At 38.2% G+C, this 20711-nt stretch overlaps 1 protein-coding gene across 1 annotated transcript; it reads left to right on the plus strand.

Moving 5' to 3' along the window:
• The first annotated feature begins 2547 nt into the window (after positions 1–2547).
• Positions 2548–4870, plus strand: LOC121775868 (transcription factor MYB114-like). The gene is made up of 3 exons (XM_042172945.1): positions 2548–2768; positions 2858–2987; positions 4274–4870. The coding sequence occupies exons 1-3, from the start codon at positions 2618–2620 to the stop codon at positions 4716–4718; spliced, it is 726 nt and encodes a 241-aa protein (XP_042028879.1). The 5' UTR covers positions 2548–2617; the 3' UTR covers positions 4719–4870.
• The last annotated feature ends 15841 nt before the right edge of the window (positions 4871–20711 follow it).

A 20711-nucleotide genomic window follows, 5' to 3' on the forward strand; every position in this document is an offset into this window, starting at 1 on the left:
GTAATCAAATAAAAAAAAAGAGTGAACTACACAAATGGTCCCTGAACTATGCATTTTGCACGCAAATGGTACATAACTTTAAAAATATCGTGGGTAGTCCATGAACTAAGGTGTAATCACATTTATGGTATTTTTTCACTATTCATCACAACTTTACTCCCAAAATGCCTCAAGAGATGAATGACATTTTTAGACTTTCATATCTAGGTACATGATTTGATATTTTCTTTATTTCTCTCTCGTATTAAATATGATATTTATTTTATAATTTGAGTACCTAAAATGATATTACTCACTTCACTCTTTCAATCATTTATATCGGATCTTCTTTCTCTCTCTTTCTCCACAACTAATTGCTATTCCTTTTTCTATAATCCTATTATAAGTAATTAGTTTATATTTTTATAAGAGAAATAACATATTTATGTTTTCGTACTTTTTTTTTGTCTTCTATTTTATTAGTACTCTCTTTATTACTTTCCTATTTTATTTCTCATATGCTTTTTTTCGCCTTTACTTAAAATTATATAAATCTTTTTTCTTAAATTACATATATAAAAAGTCCATGACTTAAAACGAGAGAGATTATATAAATCAATATTTTTGAATCTATAAAAAAAATGCATGGGATAGAGTTAATTATGTTTATGAGGATGAACCCGCAAAAGAGTCATTGCCACAAAATATCTGTCTCTCTTATCAGTAGTCCCTAACCTCATTAATCATATACATATAAATCAACACATAGAATTTTAAATACTAAGTGCTTAGTACGTCACATTCAAGAGATTCATTTTTTTAAATGATATAGAATTTTAGATGAAGTTGTTAAGAGTAAATGAAGATAAAAAGATTGTTGGCTATTCAAATAAGGAGAGTGAAGAAAAAAAAATATTCTAAAAATAGAGAACTTCATCTTAGTTGGGATAAACTAGGGATGATAATTTCTGATACGATACAATAATTTAACACGAATCCACACAAATTTAATGGGTTCTGGTCAAATCTTATTGGGTTTGAGTCTTTATTGGTGGTTTGGCTTCAATCTCTAGAGATATTTCATTCATGTTTTGATGTTTGTGTCCTCCAAAAGGTATTCCTTCTAGAAGCCTACTTCGCCTTTTTGTACTCTAACTTCAGAGTGCGTCATTCAGACCTGTTTGACACCCGTTTCCTCTACTTTCTCTTGATGCTCCATCGACACTTCTTGCACGCTAAACAATTCATTTGTGCATATTATATGTTAAAGCACTATCAAACTAGCCAGTAATCAATGCATGAAACTCTCCTTATTAGAGATTTAATAATCTCGTGTTTATTAAACCTCGATTGTTTAAAAAATTTGAAACGCACTTAAACATTTCAATTTATGGCATTATTCACATTAAACTTAGTCTGACCTAGGAAATCATGCTAATGCAATGAAAAATATTGTACTGTAGGTCGTAATAAATACATACAAGTTACAATTTTCTCTTGACAATTTCTTCATACGGGCATATGCAATTGTGATTAAGTTAGAATCCTTGAAAAATTACCTTTAATTTGATATGTTGTATGTCAAAATTATTCAAATCAAGATAACTACATAAAATTTAAGGTTTTTCGAAATTTGTAAAGATTGTCTACTGTTATAAAAGATTAAAAAAAATATCAGTATTGGGTTAACTCTATTCGGGTTGTGGGTTAGTTGGGCATGGGCTAATCACGTTGTAAATAACTTGATGTATAGTTAAAGTAGTGTTAGTGGATACTGGATCCCACATTATTATTAGTATTTTGATGGTGATATAAGTTGTAAATAACTTGGGGACGAGAGAGGGTTATACTAAAAGTTTGTAAGTAGCCTTTTTTACTCTTTTTGTAAGTAGCCTTTTTTACCATATGTCTAGATGAACCATTGATGGAAAATCACACGTGCTTGTGAAACAGTACGATCAATTGTAAACAAAAAACAAAAACCAGGAAATCCACACATTTTCTTTGCGTTAACAGAAAAAGGGTATAAGTCACGGAATACCTAATAATCTGAAAATGTAACTTAATTATTTACTAAAAGAATCTCTCGCATAGAAAATTAGGGCGGTTTTGTGGCTGGAAAAAGTCACACGTCGTCAGCCAGATGATAGGTAGAAGAGCATTAAAACTGATGGAAGAGTGCATGAGGCATTCAATAAATTGCTACAAATTAATTCATGTACTGTTACTTTCACCCCTTTCCCATTTTCTAGTGTTATAAATAAAGATCATTAGGCGCTTCCATGGTCAAAATAATAGAATGGTGGGATCCTTGAGCATGCTCTTGAGTAAGAGCATGATGTGGGTGTTGAGCTCTTGTGGAAGAGCAGAGAGTAAAAGTGGGTCCGAGCCCACTTCTATGCTCTTAGGATGTGGATGCTCTAATGTATTTGATAAAAACATCTTGCATGTGTGGCTGAGAAAAGTCACAAGTCGTCGATCAGATGATAGGTAGAAGAGCATTAAAAGTGATGGAATGGAAGCATGCATGATGTGTTTAATAAATTTCCTACAAATCTTGTTACTTTCACCCCCTTTGGCTTTCTCTTGTGTTATAAATAAAGATCATTAGGCGCCTCCGTTTTGTCGCCACAACGAAATGGAAAATAATAATAACAACAATAATAATAATAATAATAATAATAAAGGAATGAGAAAAGGAGCGTGGACTAAAGAGGAGGATCTTCTTCTCCGAGACTGCATTCGTAAATACGGAGAAGGCAAATGGCATCTCGTCCCTCTCCGTGCTGGTAACTTAATTATCAATCATGCTTCTTCAATTCCAAACAAACAAACTATTTTACTTCTTCTTCTTCTTCTTTTTTAATTTAATTTGCAGGGTTGAAGAGATGTAGGAAGAGTTGCAGGCTGAGATGGCTCAACTATCTCCGACCCGATCTTAACAGAGGCTTTTTTACGAATGATGAAGTTGATCTCATTGTCAGGCTTCATAAACTGTTAGGCAACAGGCAAGTCTTCATTTCCTAATTTTTGGTACTTTTTTGGGTCCAAATTAGCTTACAAAACGAAGAAACTAAATAAACAAAATTATGAAAATAAATACTAATAAAGAATTGGAAATTAATTTTAATTTAGGCAATAAATATAAAAAATCCAATGCTTAGTGCCTCCCACTGTTGATCTGGATGTTTGTGTACGTTATGGCTAGATTTGGAATGCTATATAATTAATAGCTTTACCGTTAGATTGTTGACGTACTTTGGCTTTCACGAAAATAGTTACATCACCGTTGGAAAATATTTCGATATTTTTTTTGTAAAATTTTTGGAATATTCGCAGTTAACAAGTACTAGTATCATATTACAGTTTCAATGTACTATAAATTTTAGTACAAGATATTAAATTTTAGAAAATTGTATAGCCCGATTATGGAATAATCAACCTCAACGACTATTTAAAAAAATAAATAAATTAAACTTGAAAGATATGTAATTAGAATTCCTAGTTATATACCCTAGTTAATATTTCTAAAATTAAGTTAAAATAAATTAAATGACAACATATTTAAATAAGAGAAAAATTGGAAAAATCATGAACAAAAATTTATAGTACGACACCATGTCACATAAAACACACGACCAAATATTTGTATGGATATGAATATCAAGTTGCGGCATTCTCACTGATTAGGTCAACCTAAACACATACTTCCTCTATTTCATAGTAGTATATGTATTTTTTTTCGACACAAAAATTAAGAAAAATTGTGTTAAGTGAGTTAAATAAAAGAAGAATAAAGTAGGAAATTAAAAAGGTAGGGAGATGATGAGAGAATAAAGTAAGAAAGACTAAAGTAAGTGAGAAGAAATATGTTGTCTTTTACTAAAACAGGAAACGACTCCATTATTATAGAACGTACCAAAACGACAAAATGACTCCATTACTTTGGAACAGATGAAGTTTATCTCTCTCTCTCCTCAATAAATATAAAGGCTCAATCGAAACAATGGAAGTTTATCTCTCTCTCCTTGACAAATTAGCGAACAAGCCCCAAGTACTATTCAATCTAGTTCAAGTCAAGAAATTCGAAGCAATAAATAATTGTCATCTTCATAGCAACAAACTGTGATTTGGTTGTGACATCTCAGCAACTCCCTTTGAAAACTTTATCTTAACATTTTATTGCATGAGATTTAGTACATGGTTCTTTTTTTTTAATTCAACTTTTAAAAAAATATTATTCAACGTGTTATTTTTAATTTGAAATCATTTTCTTATCCAAACACGGAGGCAGATGGTCGCTGATCGCCGGCAGACTTCCCGGACGGACTGCAAACGACGTCAAGAACTTCTGGAACAGCCACATTTCGAAGCGACCGCCCAAAGAAAAAACCATCACGGAGAGCAACATCGTACGGCCTCGAGCTCGGACCTTGTCCACCTCACACCCTCCGTCTTGGTCCACCAAACTAGCCGTGTCGAGCTCATCCACTCCCGCTGAGAAACTTCCCTCGAACAACGATCCAACGAGGCCGTCTTCATCAGCGCTGCAGGATGATCTGGACGAGTGCATGCAGTGGTGGGGAGACTTGCTCGAGATGGCGGAAAATGGGGTAACCAATCCGTTTATGCTCTCCGATGATGACGTGGCACGTGTACCAGAGCCGGGGATAGGGGATCTCGGCGGCGCCGATGAAGACGGCTTGACGTTTGATGCGGAAATGTTGTTTGGAGGTTGAGCAATAATTTAGAGATGGACCCATTAATGATTGGTATATATATGTAATGTAGTGAAAGGTCCTTTTGCTTGTTGAGTTGTATGATGTACTTGTATCTTTTGTACATCTTCTGTGATAAAATAAATAAAAAGCTTTATTATAATATTTCATTCTATGATTGTGCAAGATCTTTAAATTCGTGAAAAAGTGTAAAAATAACGAAATACTATTTCCTCACTCCACGTAACACACAAAATAATATCTCCTAAAATCTCGTGCCATTTTCCAAGTATATCATCTCTTATGTGACGAAGATAGTATTTTATTTTAGGAATACCATCATCAAATATCGCATTTCATTTTTTATCTTATTTATAAAAAAATAACTAATATATTTAATATATTTATTTATTTCGCTCATATATTATTAGAAAATTAATATATAAAAATATACGGCATATTTTACTAATTTTTTTTAACTAATGTTACGTTCCTTTACTATCTTAACACGCGCCGAGTTAGACATTAAATAGAGATGGAGTACTCTTTTAAAAGTGTGTATTATGACTATACCTATCTATTTTAATTTTTAAGAATAGTATAATGATTTATTATAATAACTGTATATTGGATATATGATGCTCCCCATGTTCTACTCCCTCCGTAGTTAGTTCCATAATAGTGGAAGCACTTTTTTCTGACACAAAGATTAAGATAAATATATGTAATGTATCAAATGAAAAGATAATAAAGTATAAGAAGGGAAAAAGTAGAGAGAAGAAAATAAGACAGAAAGAAAAGTAAATGAGAAAAAATGTGATAACTTTTACTAAAAAGGGAAATGACTTCATTACTATGGACCGTACTAAAATGACAAAATGACTCTACTACTATGGAACGAAAGAAGTATAATAGATGCCACACTTGGATAATGACATGAGATTTTAGGAGATGTTGTTTTATGTGTTAAGTGGAGAGAGAAAATAGTAATATTTATATTAAGTGAGAGAAATTTTTTCAAAAAAAGAAAATGTACCATTTTTTGTGGGACAAACTAAAATGGAAAGTGTACATCTATTATGTACTCTCTTCGTCCCAGATAGTTTGTCCTAATTTTTCATTTCGGTCTGTCCCACATAGTTTGTCCCATTTCTCTTTTTAACATTTTTGGTAGTGGACCTCATATTCCATAAACTCATTCATGCTCACATTTTATTATAAAACTAATATATAAAAGTAGGACTCATATTTCACTAACCTTTTCAACCCACATTTTATTACATTTCTTAAAACCCGTGCCCGGTCAAAGTGAGACAAACTTTCTAGGACAGATGGAGTAACATTTTTTGTATGTATTACATAACTGTCATTGAAAATTAATATTATACATATGTCACGCATATCATATTGTTAGTTATTCTATCTGTCGCATAAAAATAGTCTCTGTGTTTCATTTGGTCCGTCTTACAAAATTAACCCCTTCTATAATTGGTAAATTTTTCTCTTTTGTAAGGTGAACCTTATTCTCTACTAACAATATTCTAATTACCTTTCTTTCTATCTTTGTATACACCATCTGTCTCATTAGAAATGAAACATTTTCCTTTTTGGTTTGTCTCATTAAAAATGAAACGTTTCTAAAAATGGAAACAATATTTTCTCTACTTTTTTTTCTCTCTTACTTTACTCTCTCTTCATTAACTCACAAAACATGACTACATAAAATTTTGTGACGAAAAGTAAATGTTGCATATTTAATGGGACGGAGGGAGTATTACTTTACCAATTTCGTATTTGTCTCAGAGTATCCATATATTTTTAATTGGATAAAGATGATATAATATTAAGAAAATAAAAATGAAAATACCACAAGCAACTGCAACCGTAATTAAAACTCTACAACAACCAGTCATGTGATATATTTATGGTCTTACAACCATGAGTTTCAACATAACTGAAGACACTAGAAAAAGTATGTCAGAAACGAGATCTAGCAAAACAGCTTAACGGATTTGTTTATCCTAAATATTTATTAAATTGAAAAATAGATAGATTTAATTATTTCTTGTTAATTGCTTTTTCTTAAACCAGCGAGAACAGAATTTTTCCCGCGGTCAGTTGCGCAGCAACCCTTGACGAGTTGATTGGATACTGTTATCATTTCTAATCTTAATCTCTTTCATAATATAGATATAGATATATTTTAATCCACTGAATATAATTTTTTATATATCTATATAATACATGGTGCGTGTTAAAAAAGGCAGCTTGTTACAGAACTATAAACGATGAAAATTAGACCCTTTTGTCCTGAGTCTTGGTTTACCATTTTTGAATGTCCATAAATTGTAATAGGCCCCACATTCCACTAACTTTTTTTACATTCACATTTTATTATAAAACTAATACTCCATATAAAAGTAAGAAACATATTCCACTATTTTTTTTCACCAACTTTTCTTTTCATTTCTTAAAACTCGTGGCAAACTCAAATAGAACTTCTAAAGTGGGACAGAGGGAGTATGCACTTATGATGAACATTTTATCTATATATAATGAACTGGCCTCTTATGATCATTACAAGTACATACAACATTCATTATAAGTGTATAAAATGTTCATGGTTAGTAGTTCTGAAATAAGAATTGGGTATGTAGAGATATTAAATTGTTCACACACAGTGGTGGACGCAGAAATAAATCAATCAATAAATAAATAAATATAGAGTCTCATTATTCACAAATTCACTCTTAAAGACCGAACTAGAGACCAAATTAGGGCCCTTAGATCTAGGGTTTAATGGATGAGATTAGACCATGCTATATTAATTTCGCTCCTTCATTAGGTAGACAATTTAGTTCAATGCAGGGGTATTTCGGTTAAAACATATATGAGCTCATCTCCTACCCCATCTCATCTTCTCTTATTTCCTCCGTCTAAATCTCTCCTCCATCCGTCTCTCTCTCTAAACAAAACTGAAATCCCTAGAACTCGTCTTCCTCAACGCATTTGGCCCTCCTTCGCGGTACCGCTGCCGTCGCCAGCGTGAGACGGCATGTGCTGCCGTCACTCTCACGGCTGTCACGCCCTTTCAGCGTCGTCACCTCACCATAGTCGCAGATGCGTCATACCAGCCACCATCGGTTTGCGCTCGGAGTTGTCTGGCTCCACCTCTGCCTATTTCCACTCGAAGCTACGTTGTTGTCATCTCCTTCGTGCTGCATCTGCTCACCGTGTTCATTGCTGCTGTCGAGTGACCACCATGGACAGAACTACCTCGCTGCTGTTTCTGAGTACAAATAACTCTTAGATCCTGAAATGATGGCCATAATTGATTAAAAAATGCGATGAGCAAGTGAGATTGGTACGGAAAAGGTGATGCATTTTGTTTGATTACTCAATCCATTTGTTCAATTATTGGGGCAGAGTTTTGGTTTTCTGAAGCTGAAGGCTCTTCCGTGGACACTACAGAAACGAAGTATTTGTAGAAGAATTTGGAGTCCTACTGGATGAAGTAAAAACCTAGTATAATGAAGTATTGACTTTTTGGAATGAAGTAATAAACCTACTGGAATAAATTGTGCTATTATTTACAGTGAATAAAGTAAAAAAAATTTCAATAAATTTGAAAGAAACATGTGTTGAATCATGTGAAAACCTATTGGAATGAACTAAAATCCTATTTGAATTAAGTAATGACACATTTGAATGAAGTAATAAACCTACTGGAATAAAGTAAAAATATGTTCATGTCTAATTTATTACGTAATTGATGGAATGAAGTAATACACTTACTTGAATGAAGTATAAACATACTAGAATGAAGTAAAAATATATTCATTTTCAATTTATTGCGTACTGGATTGAAGTAATAAACCTATTGGAATGAAGTAAACACCTACTAAAATGAAGTAATACCTACTAGAAATAAGTTCTGCACTGGTATTTTTTAATTTATTAGTACAATATGTTATACGTCAATATTAATAGTCATTTGGTTCTTTTCATTTCTAATATTATTCATTCATTATATATTAATTCATTTAACCAAGCAATTACTTAATTCAGATAGTTCCATCACTTCATCTATTAGTTTGTAATTTATTACTTCATTTATTTGTTTTCTGATAATATAATGATACATTTATTTGTTTGCAATTTGTTACTTCATTCCAGTAGTTTTGATACTTTATTTCAGTGGTTAGTTACTTCATTACATGTGGTTATAACTTCATCAAGTGCGTTATTTAGTTCATTACAAATATAATTTTTCGCAAACTATGCATACAACACGGTTCAATTCATATTACTTCATTACTTGATGTTATTACTCCATCAAGTGCGTTATTTAGTTCATTAAAATTATAGTTCTTCACAAACTATGCATATAATACAATTATGTTCATATCACTTCATTATTTGAGGTTATAACTTCATCAACTGCGTTATTTAGTTCATTACAATATTAATTCTTCGCAAACTATACATACAACACAGTTCTCCAACTGTTCTTCTCCACTCCCCAAAATTCCTTCAATCTACAGCGACGATAAATTGTTCTCGGAGCTTCTCTAGCCCGAATCAAGCAATATATGCATTTTTAATGGATGAGATGAGATGATGTAGTGAAAATTTTCGCATTCATTAGGTAGACAAATTACTTCAACCGAGGGTATTTTTGTCAAATTACATTTATAGTTTATTATTTCATCCAGTAGATTTATTACTTCATTCCAATAGTTAATTACTTCATTCTAGTAGATTATTACTTCATTCCACTTTGAAATTGAATTTGTTTAACCTTTTTATAAAATTTAAAGCGAATAGAGTGTGTGAAGTGTTTTCAAAATGAAGTATTTATTCTTTATTATGATGTATGTCAATGTTGATGAAGTTATAACCTCATTTAATAAGGTAATGGAGTTAAGTAATAACCCAATTGAAGTTCAATGAAGTAAAATCCTATTGCGATGAAGTGGTATACTTGTTGAATGAAGTAAATGCACATATGAACGAAGTAGTGATCACTCATGTTCATATGCTCAAGAATCCCTTAAAAGTAATAATCTAGTCGAATGAAGTGATAAAACTATTTAAATGAAGTAATAGAATAGAATAAAATGAACTATTAATGATCTAGTCAAATGAAGTAATATGAGCTGCTTCACCATCCCCACCTCCAATTGCACCAATCCGATCACAATCTTTCATGACAAAATATGAGCTGCTTCACCACTCCCTTCTTTGTAAAAAAAACACGCTGTCATCTTTCTTCTCTCACTAGTCTCTGTCTAAACCTCTATATACTCTTTTGCTTCTATCCGATTGTATCCAGATTCATGAAAATGCCGCCGCCGCCGCACCACCGCCTCATCACGCCGCTGCTCGTCGCCGCGCTGGCGCTTATCTTCGTATCCGTCGTCCTCTACCGGAAGATCACCCTCAAGAGGACCGTTCCGGAAGATCTGATGAAGCCTCTGTTTCCGCGCATCGCTTCTCCTACTCGCTCCTCCGACTGAACAACGATGTCGGCATTGTCGGCTAACAGCGATGGCGGAACGCCAATAGCAGCGGCAGCGAGACCTTCTCCGAGAGAGTAGCGGTATCGCAAAGGGAAGGCAACGGTGAGATGAAGGAAGGATGGAGAAAGATAGATTTCATCTTCCAAATTTACCCTTTTATCAATAAAAAAATCAGATAATATATGATAATTAATAAGCATTAGATGTGATTAATGGGTGGATGAGATTTGGTCTCTAGTTCGGTCTTTAAGAAGGGTTCGACATTGATCACAGCTCTATATATACATACACACATATATACATATATATAGCGGTGCGTTAAAATGATAACCATATTTATGGTGATAACCTAATAACCTATCATTTTATGGGTCAAAAATATCATTTTTACTAAAAATGATATTTATACACTATAAAATGATATTTTTTCAGCATGCATAGAATGATACTTTTAATCCATAAAATGATATTCTATTTTATAAAATGATATATTTCGTCCATAGAATGATAGGTTATTAGGTTATCACCATAAATATGGGTTATCATATGATCACATCCATATATTATATATAGGATTGTTATCAAGATAGAACCATTCTTAAACGTAGAACCATTCTTAAACGTAGAACAAATGCCAAACGGAGGTCGTTAGATCTTTTAATCCAATGGTGTTGATTTGCACAACAACTTCCCATTACAACCAAAACTATTATTAATGGGTGAATGCAGATAAGTGAAAAAATAAAGCATGCATGGACTCTTCTTCGTTTCATTCATTCTTCCATCAACATGTGAGTTTTTTCACATGTTGAGTCCGGAATGTCGTGAAAACATAGTCTGATATGTATGATTTTTAATCTTGACCGTCATTTTTTCCTCATCCAATGAATAAAATATGTAGAGTTCTAGGTTCTACACTTAAGAATGGTTCTATCTTTAACGCAACCCTATATATATATATATATATATATATATATATATATATATATATATATATATATATATGAAAATGATCAAAACAAAAATGCCTTTAAATCAAGAAATACAGGCCGATTTTGGACCATAGGATTAGCTGATCTGATCTTAAGAGTAAAAGATCTAATGGATCCATTAATTTCTTAAGTATTATTATTTTAAACATAAAAAATCGTATAAGGATAGAAATGATATTTTGTCAACGGTCTTGTTATGGCAATCCCTACAATCTTGCATTATTCTTCTGTCAATTAAGATTCTTTGTGCGTGATTAATTAGATAACTGATTCAATATCATCAACTTCATCTTCTTCACCACTTCTCCATTTCCTCCATATCCTTCGTCTCTTTCATCGACAATCCCTTCAATCTTCCATTATACTTATTCAAGAAAAAATATTGAAAGTTTGTTCTTTGTGATTTACTTATACGCCAGAATTTTCGTGTGTTTGATATCCTTTAATACTTCGTCGTCTCATTCGTCCCCTTCATCTGCAAAAATGTTGAGATATGTTGAAAGAGCAGGTTTGTGTCAGGTGTCACGTCAAGCAAAGGATGTATCCTACTGATCAGGATGGAAGTCCTAGCTAAACCTGAACCTGGTATCAATAATTCCTCAACCCACTTCTACTGACTAGTATAGCCACAGAGATGGATGCGCTTTGGTAATTGTGGTGATATTCTGAAAGGTTTGGTTAGCTACCACACTTTGGGTTGAGATTCTAACTAGATTGGAAATTAATGTGGTACTCTACTGACTAGGAGGTGTGAGAGATGATTGATAAGCAACTGTGTACGTGAGAGTAGGGGACATTATGTTTCAGAAATTATGTGAGAGGTACGAGGTTACTATAAAAGGCTAAACGGAATATCAGAGAAAAAAGTGGTAGTTAGGTGACTTAACTGACAGATCTGTAGGGTACTAGCAGAAAAGGTAGAGAGAGGTAAGGACAAAAGCATAAAGTAACTAAAAAGCAAAAGTGGTCCCAAACTTAGATGTGGATGTTATCTTCTTTAACAAGAATTAGATCAGAGCAACAAACCCAGAATTGTAGATAAGAAATGCAGATTAACAACTTCGAAAACACAAATCTAACAAATTAAACTCCAAATCAAAAGATTAAACTAACGAAACTGACATTACGCTTACTGGGTGACATGCAAGGTGGCAGAAGTCACGTAAACTAGGCTTTCACACTTAACCATTTCAGATCTAGAATCTAACAGCAAAATAAACTCACGAACTCAGATCTATCAACTCGGAAATGAAATCATGCTTGCAATACCTTGAAATTACCGAAGCAGTTAGATCTAAGCTATCTAGGCAGAAAGAAATAGAATCAAACAGGCACCGATGCACAGAAACAACTTCATACCATAAAAACGTTCGGATCTTAACCACCGTACTTCAAGTCAGAAAGTATTGAAAATGCAACAGATCCAACGTAAGAAAACAAGGTGCGATTAACTAAGAAAGCAAGTAAAGATTGTTTTGCCACTCCGGGCGATGAAACTGTTAACACTAAGAAACACGCTGACTGGAACGAGAGGATGAGCTTCAGGTGACCATGGCTGTGGCGAGGAACAAGAATATGAAGGATAATGCTGAAGGATTCATCTACCGAAGAGAGATTTCTAACTAAGGGTAGGAGTTGATGAACTAAATGATGATGATTCTCTCTCCAAGTGGATTCATTTTATAGGGAGGTCTCCCTTGATTTTTAGGGTAGACTCTCTTCATGAAATGACTCTTTTGCCCATTGCTTGCGGCTGATTTTCCCAGTTATCCTTCTTCTCCATCTCGAGCCTTTTTGGCATGCATCCTGGTCAGTATTGCACCCTACTGACGCCCTTTTCACCTGAATTATCCGAACATTCCCATACTGGCTAGAACACTTTCCCTGCACACTTTAAGCACTGTTTTGCAGATATATTCCAATTATGCACATTATACTGACCAATAACCAAGGCCTAGAATACGACTTATCAAACTGCTCACACTTACCACATGCTTGTCCTCAAGCGTGAAGAACAAACAAAAAGCAATAAGCTAAATTCTAGCCTGATTACACCCCTGACCGACTCTATCCTAACCTAGACTCTAAACTTGACACAAAGAAAAACACATAAACAATGACAAACACACATAAAAGACAAAAGAAAACACTTAAACATATTAAACGCATCAATCGGGCTATATTTTCAACTATCCCTCCCCTTGGGATCAGGTGCAATCCGGCCTTAAACAGCCTTGAATTTCCGCCGCCCCCATTTTCTTTCCCAGTCAGTACATCTGCTCGTCAAGATCACCCATACTCGCGGCCAAACACTGGATTTGCCCAGTCACTCATTCCTCACCGGGGATGTTAGGTCTGTTTTCTCTCAATATGCTAAACCACAGATGCTTTGGACTCGGATTCCACGTGCAGCTCCTAAAGGGCTTAAGGCTTGTAATGGGGATATTGGGTTGTAGTGTTTGGGGTGGATGTTCCTAAGGCTCTAAGGTTCAAAACTACTACTTATTTTGATGTGGGAGAACTGTGTGCATTTGAGCTTTCAGCTGATACTTCTTACGGCTGGACATTTTCTGATATTGGTCTCCAATTGATCAGTAGCGTCTTGTGGCTTCGCCACCCTTATTCCTTCTCAAAAAGTTTTTGCGGTCAAGTGTTTCCGACCATTTTATTCCCATTTTTCCTCCTTTCTTTTCGTGGCTTCGCCACCCTTATTCCTTCTTATTTTTTTGGGCCTGGGATAACTTCCTGGTCATTTTCTCCTTGCCTCTCTATCTCTTCCAGTTGATTTTCTTCTTGTATGTCCTGCTGGCCAGTTGTCTTCTTCCCTTAAGCCTTGCACACACACAGTTCCAGTGGCTAGTGGGTTGTATCTAGGTATATATGGCTAGAAATGAGTTCTAAGGGTGGTTTTTTTTTGGGAGGGGTGGGTTCCTACTGCCTTCAGGTCTTGCTACACGCGGTCACCTTACCCTAGACATCATGTGGCAGCCACTCTTTTCTTTTCTGAATTAGTGGAAAGTGGTTCCACTTTAGGCTTTTAACTCACATTTTAAGAGGGCTTTTGTGTTTGGCTCTAAGGATGGACTTTTCTCTCATACTCGCACCATCTATATTGACTAGGAGATACTAAAGGGGGGTTTCCATTTTCCAGTATGTCCTATCTCCATCAATTCCCCTCACCGCTTGATCGAGGCAGTTGAGTTTTAAGCCCAATCAACACATATAACAGACCTAAAAAAACTAGACCTAGAAAGAAACTAACACAAACACTAAACCATATATATATGTGTCATACTGGCCATTGCATCCCCCCCTCCCACTTCACAAGTGTCTAGCCCTAGATAAGGCTGTGAAGTCGAAAAGGTAATGGCTAGTATGACTGACACACAGACATACCAAACAAGAAAACACATGCTTCTACTAAAAACTTCTCACACTTAGACTATATAATAGGCTAAGTGGGAGAATTTTAAAACATAAACAGAACCTAACAAACACAAACACATATATACAAAAACTTCTCACACTTAGGCTACGTAGTAGGCTAAGTGTGAGCTAACAAGCACTCAAAAATAAAAACACATAAACAGAAATACGTGCGACCAAAATAGCAAACCCTTTACTTCTCACACTTAGACTATTGTATAGGATAAGTGTTATGAAAGGGGTTTGCTCACATACTACGCAGATTATACTACCTAAAAAACACATAAAATACGAAATATGAAAAACTAAAACTTAAAAAGGAAAAGAAAAATAACTTGTCAAGGGGGGGTGGTGGTCACATGTTCCTCCTACTCCTCCGCGGAGCAGGGATTGGTGCAGGTGGTTATGCTAGATCCTCTTCCTCGTTCCCGGATGGTTCTTCCTCAGATTCCGCTTGTTCCATGTTACCTTCTTCCTCTCGTTCTGCTACCTCTGCCTCCGGCACCCTGGGTTCATCGTCCTGGCCTCCATGGACACTTGGTCCGGCTCCTCGTACTAACTTTCCTTCCGCTAATTCCTTCAGAATTCCTTCCATCACGTTAGTCTGGCGAGCCAATTCCACCCTAGCTTGTCGATTCTCTTCCGCCAACTCTTCCACTGCCTTCTCTGACCTCTCCTGTCTCTGCTCTTGATCGTGTGTTCCCTTGCTTGCTGTAGTTCTCCCAGTCGGTATAACTTCCTCACCCATCGCGTTAAAACGCAGTACTCCTTGTCTCATGTACACAGTATTCGTCCGGACGAAAAATGGGGTATCAAACAACCCAGGGGGATCTACCATGATTTGGGGGGATAAGCCTTCAGCCTCTGTGATGATGATGTTGTTTCTGACGAACACTCCCAAGATATGGCAGAGAGTGAGATTTCTCGCTGGATGGGTGGCAATTAGATGGCATTGGTAAGCGGTCCAAAAACCCAGATGTAACTTCCTTCCGCGCTTGGCGCACCAAAGAAGGTATAACTCCGTCATCGACGTTCTTACAGCGGAGTTCGACTGTCCCAGCAAATTGAAGTCCAAATGGAGTTGTACTAGGAGTAGGATTGGGTTATTGAAATGGATGGAGCGAGAGAGAGTGGATGCAAATTCCCCAGAGGCTGGGTGAGTTAACTCCTCTCATGCCACCCAGGGCTCAAAGTCCACGTATCTACGGGGAATTTTCCGTTCCCTGCTCCGCCACTCCGATCCTATCGCCTCCTCCAGACTACACATCCCCAAACGTACTGTCCATTCAATCAGATTCATGCTTATCTCCCCTCCAAAAAACCGAAAGCTAATAGAAACCTCGTCCAAATCTGTGGTGACCCTGAATCTGAATGTAGTAAAGAACTCCTTTGCTAGACTAACACTGATATTCGGGTTCCCATTCTCCAACAACCATTCGAATCCTAACGCACGCAAATAAGAAAGAAACTGCTCGCGGGCACCCAACTCATCTAAAGAAGGAATATGAAGTACCTTTCCGCTCTTCACTTGCTTACTCCCTTCATCCTTGCTATCGAAAACCTTTTGTAGCTCCTTCGAGTAGAAATTTATCTCCTCCACCAGATCATCAGTAAGGTACACTGTCCAGCGCCGGTACCTCGGTCTCTCTACCGGGGGATGTACTAGCTACCGATGATCGTGCGGAAGTTGTTGCTCACTGTACTCCTCATTTTCCAAGGAAATGTCGCTGTCCGATTCTGACTCTTCACTGACAGCGTATTCGCTATCACTCTGTTCCCTCCGGTGTTCCTGGGCTCGTTGAACTGACTCAGTAATGACTATGCCAGTGTTCACTGTACGTGGCTTCTTGTTGCTGGGCTTCTTCTTCATAGGGGCCTTCCCCTTCCGTTTTCTCTCTGCACGGTATCTGTCCTCATCACTATCTCGCTTGTCTTCCGCTTCCTTCTCAGCGTGTGTCGAAGGCTGGTCTGGGGCAGAGGGTCGGATCTCAGTACGGATACGAGTACCTTCAGATCTCGGCTCGACGTGACCGGCTGGTGCAGATGCGAGGTCTGGCCCCTCAGCCATTTGCGTCGTCTCTTCGCCCTGTTCACTCGGCGTTTGGGAGACCGCTTCGGTTGCCACCGCAGTATCCTCCAAATCAGTAGCGGGTAAGGATCCCTCCCCAGGTTTTGTGGGAGTGGTCCCTTCCTCTTCGCTTAAAATCTCCACCGGATCTACCGCCATGTTTACCTTTGCTTTACTGGATGCCCACTTCCCTAAGCATCTTTGCGACACCCTCTTCGGCTTCGGCTGTTCTGCCCTAGGGTCGCCCTTCAACACCGACTTCCTCTTGACAGCTTTTGGTTTTATCACTGGCGGTACCACTGGTCCGGGTACCTCTGTTCTTGCTATTGTTTCCTCCTCCTCGATATGCACATCACTCTTCCCCGCCTCCACCTGGGGAGTTGTTGACTCTGTCCCTTCTTCTCTAGTCTGGCCTCCCACCACTTCGTCTACTGGCCGTTCGGCTAGGCCTTCTGAATCGTTCTCTCCATCGTCCTTCTCACCCTCTTCTACTACCCTTGATGTAAGGTCTAGACCCTCAGCCATCGAGGCGATACCATCTTCCGTCCGATTTACCTCATCCAGAAGAGCCTGAAATTCTTCATCAGTCATTAGGCCCTGCTTTCTGGCCGTCTCATTTAGATCTATCTCTTCTCTCGCCGTTTCTTGAGGAATGTGCTCCGCTGTCGGCGTTTTCTCTGGTTCATCGCCTCCCTTCTAGCTCTCTTCCTCCTTTCTTCTTCTCGCTTCCCTTTCCTCTGGGTCAGAATCGTAGTAGACGGAGATGAGGTCAACATCCATTGAGTCACTTAGTTGGGGAGTTTGGGCGGATTCCGAGGGTTCGGTCGCCGAGGGAGGTTCCCCTTCCGGTGCAGTTGTTGATGAAGTCGGAATGGAAGTGGGTAGTTGTACGGTGGGCTACACGATCGGTTCTGCTGCAGTTTCTGCCGAGGCTTCTCCGGTTGTGCTCGATTTTCCCCCGACTTGGCTGAAACCTGCCAACGCAGTCGCCCAATCTCTATTCGGGTCCTGCTGTCTGAGTAACTCCGCCAGTGCGTTCAAAGAAACCATCGCTGGAGCCTGAGGAGTCGGCTCCGGTGGTTGGGGGTTCAGCGGCAGCTCTCCTAGTGGCGAATGCGATTCTGGGGTTTCTTCCCTGCGGGTTGAAGTAGGTTTCTCACCGGTAATTTTCTTCGCCCATTTCTTATTTCCCATGGCGTAATTTGGCGAATTTCTGGTGGTAATGCGGGTGTTGGTTTCTGTGGATGACGGCAAAAATTTCTGGGAGAGGGGAATGGAGGTAAAGGTTTGTGAAGTGAAATGAGAGAGACAGTTTGGATATGAGAGTAGAATGGGTAGTTGAGGGTGTGTAACCGGCTATAAGCTGTTTCCAGGTTGGCGTCGATTCATCTGGTAGGCGGTTGAGCGCGCTGCTTCCTGATTGGATGTCGCATGTCCTTTTCTGCACACGCGTCCTTCCAGTCGATGTCCCCCTGCAAAGCACATGATTGGATGTACATTAGCACTTTAAAACTAGTTAGGCATTAATTTGTAAAGGCTAAACACATGTTTGATAATTTAATCATATTTTCAAATAGAAACTTATAGAAAATTTAATTAATGGGTGGCTTGATCCCCTAGAGAATCCTTATTAGGTCCCCCTATGTTTACGTGAGTATCAGCGCATCCACAGTGGGGTGGACGATAGGCCGCCCGATGCCTCGGGCGCGCCATCGTCCGCCATTGTCGGTGAGCGGACGATGGGCGATGCGTCGTCCTCGCCCTAAGCTTAGTCCGCGGATGAAGCGCGGACGATAGGGCATTGTCCGCGCCATCGGCCACCCACTGTGGTCGCCGTAGACGATGGCGCGGACGTTGCAATGCATTTTTTTTTATTATTTTTTATTTTTAAAATTCAAAAATTGGATTTATATAAATACCCCTACCTTACATTTCATTTGTAACCTTTCGATTCAGTTTTCCACTCTCAACTTAAGCTATAAAATGGATTCCGGTGAATACTCAAGTCCCAATAGCCCGATGTTTGGAGACGGTGAACGTTGGCTGGGTACAGAACCTGATGAATATCGGTCGTTCGACCCCAACACGCAGTACGATCCCGATTTTATTACGAATTCGTACGGTCTCTCTGACATGGAGCCGTCTCCAACTCGCCCTGCCGCCCCTTCCCGTCGCGCCGCCTCCTCAGCACCGCTCCCTCCCCCGCTGCCGCCACCGCCAGAAAGAAGCGAACCAAGTACAGGGCGTACAAGTTGCCACCTCCTACAACGAATGAAGAGTACGCCCATGGATGTACGAACTACCAACCGGATGAAACCCTCGTCTTAGCGAGGTGTTGGGTGGATATATCGGAAGATCCGATATTTGCAAACAACCCAAAGCAGCTCGCGTACTGGGAGTGCATCGCCGAGCGCTACAATGAGGTGAAGCCGCCGACCACGTATAAGCAAGTGAACCTATTCGCGGCAGAGTAGGAGAAGTGCTCGAGAGAGCAGGGAAGCGGCGAGAGCTTGAGTGATGTGCGCGATAGAGCGTTGTTGTCGTGCCAGTCCCTGTACGGCGACTTCAAGCATTTCAGCATCTGGGCGCTCTTGAGGGACAAGCAGAAGTTCCAAGGAGGGATTCTGCACACCGGTGCGACGAAGAGAACGAAGACCACCGACACTGGTGGTTACACGAGCAGTGAAAGCGGAACTTGTCCGGTGGACCTCAACTGGACGTACACGGAGGAAGAGAGTTCCGACACACCGATGTCCTCCCGGCGTCCCATAGGAGTCAAGGCTGCGAAGAACAAGGAGAAGGAGAAAGTGACATCCTCCTCGCAAGCAGCCTCCCCATCGCCGATCCTGACCCCGACCCCTACCCCGACCCCGGCGGCACTTGCCTACTCGGAGTTGGCAACGGCCTCGATGGCGCGGACGTTGTTGGACACGCACAACGCCCTCATGAAGTGTACGGATCCGGTCAGAGCCGAATACCTCCAGGGGTTGATCGATGAGCTGCGACGGAAGTTGGGAATTTTGTAGAGTAGAACTTTTTTTTTATTTCTAATCAATGTAGTATTTGTCGTTTTTCATTTAATCGTTGTGTTTTTTAATAGTTTGCATTTATATATTTGAAAACATTTAAATTAATTAACAAAACAATAGCAAAACCTATAGGGCGCGCCTTAAAGCGCCCCACTGCTGGTGGAAGGATAGGAGGATAAAATGCTGACGTGACGGTGCATATGGCGGGCTTTAGGGGCTCCCACTGCTGATGCCATCATACTTCTCATTTAGTCCATATTATTATTGATTATTTTATCTTACCTATTTAATTTGATTTTAATATTTTAAAATTATTTTGGATGCAAGTAATTTTACACTATATACTCTTTGACCTAACTTCCACGAATTCCTGTTGCATGTTATGATGTGATAAAAGTAATATTGAAACGTTTTTAAATATAGGATTTCATTCTCAATCCCTTCTGCTAAATTTACAGATGTTGTTATTCAATTTCTGGATATAATTAGTCTCTATTGCCTTTTATTTTCTAGACAAACAATAAAAGGTTAACTCCAGTGGGCCATATATGAGTTGCCAAAATATATATTGGGACTCAACACAATTTTGGAGATGGACCATAAACCAAAAATAGGAAGTGATTTAGATCTTCATTATTATTGTCACAAGAAAACATGTTTTTTATGTTTTATCACTAAATAGAAACTTGGTTAGGGTTAAATATATGCATAATAATAATAATGTAGAAAAGGATAAACGAAGAATACATCACCATAGCAGAAACTTGAATCAGAAACAGAGAGAAAATGGAGATCTTTATTTCATAAAACACAAAATGATACAAAGTGAAGCTCATCACTTATATACTACGAAGTGTGGTGTAGCTAGATCAGGAACTACTAACTACAACTAATTATTTCTCTCTAACTAATTAACTAACTAACTGCTAAAAGACAGTTCATCACCAACGGCTCTTTCTTCTTACCAACGGCTCTCT

This window comes from Salvia splendens, chromosome 18 (genome assembly GCF_004379255.2).
Source record: "Salvia splendens isolate huo1 chromosome 18, SspV2, whole genome shotgun sequence".
Classification (NCBI taxonomy): Eukaryota; Viridiplantae; Streptophyta; class Magnoliopsida; order Lamiales; family Lamiaceae; genus Salvia; species Salvia splendens.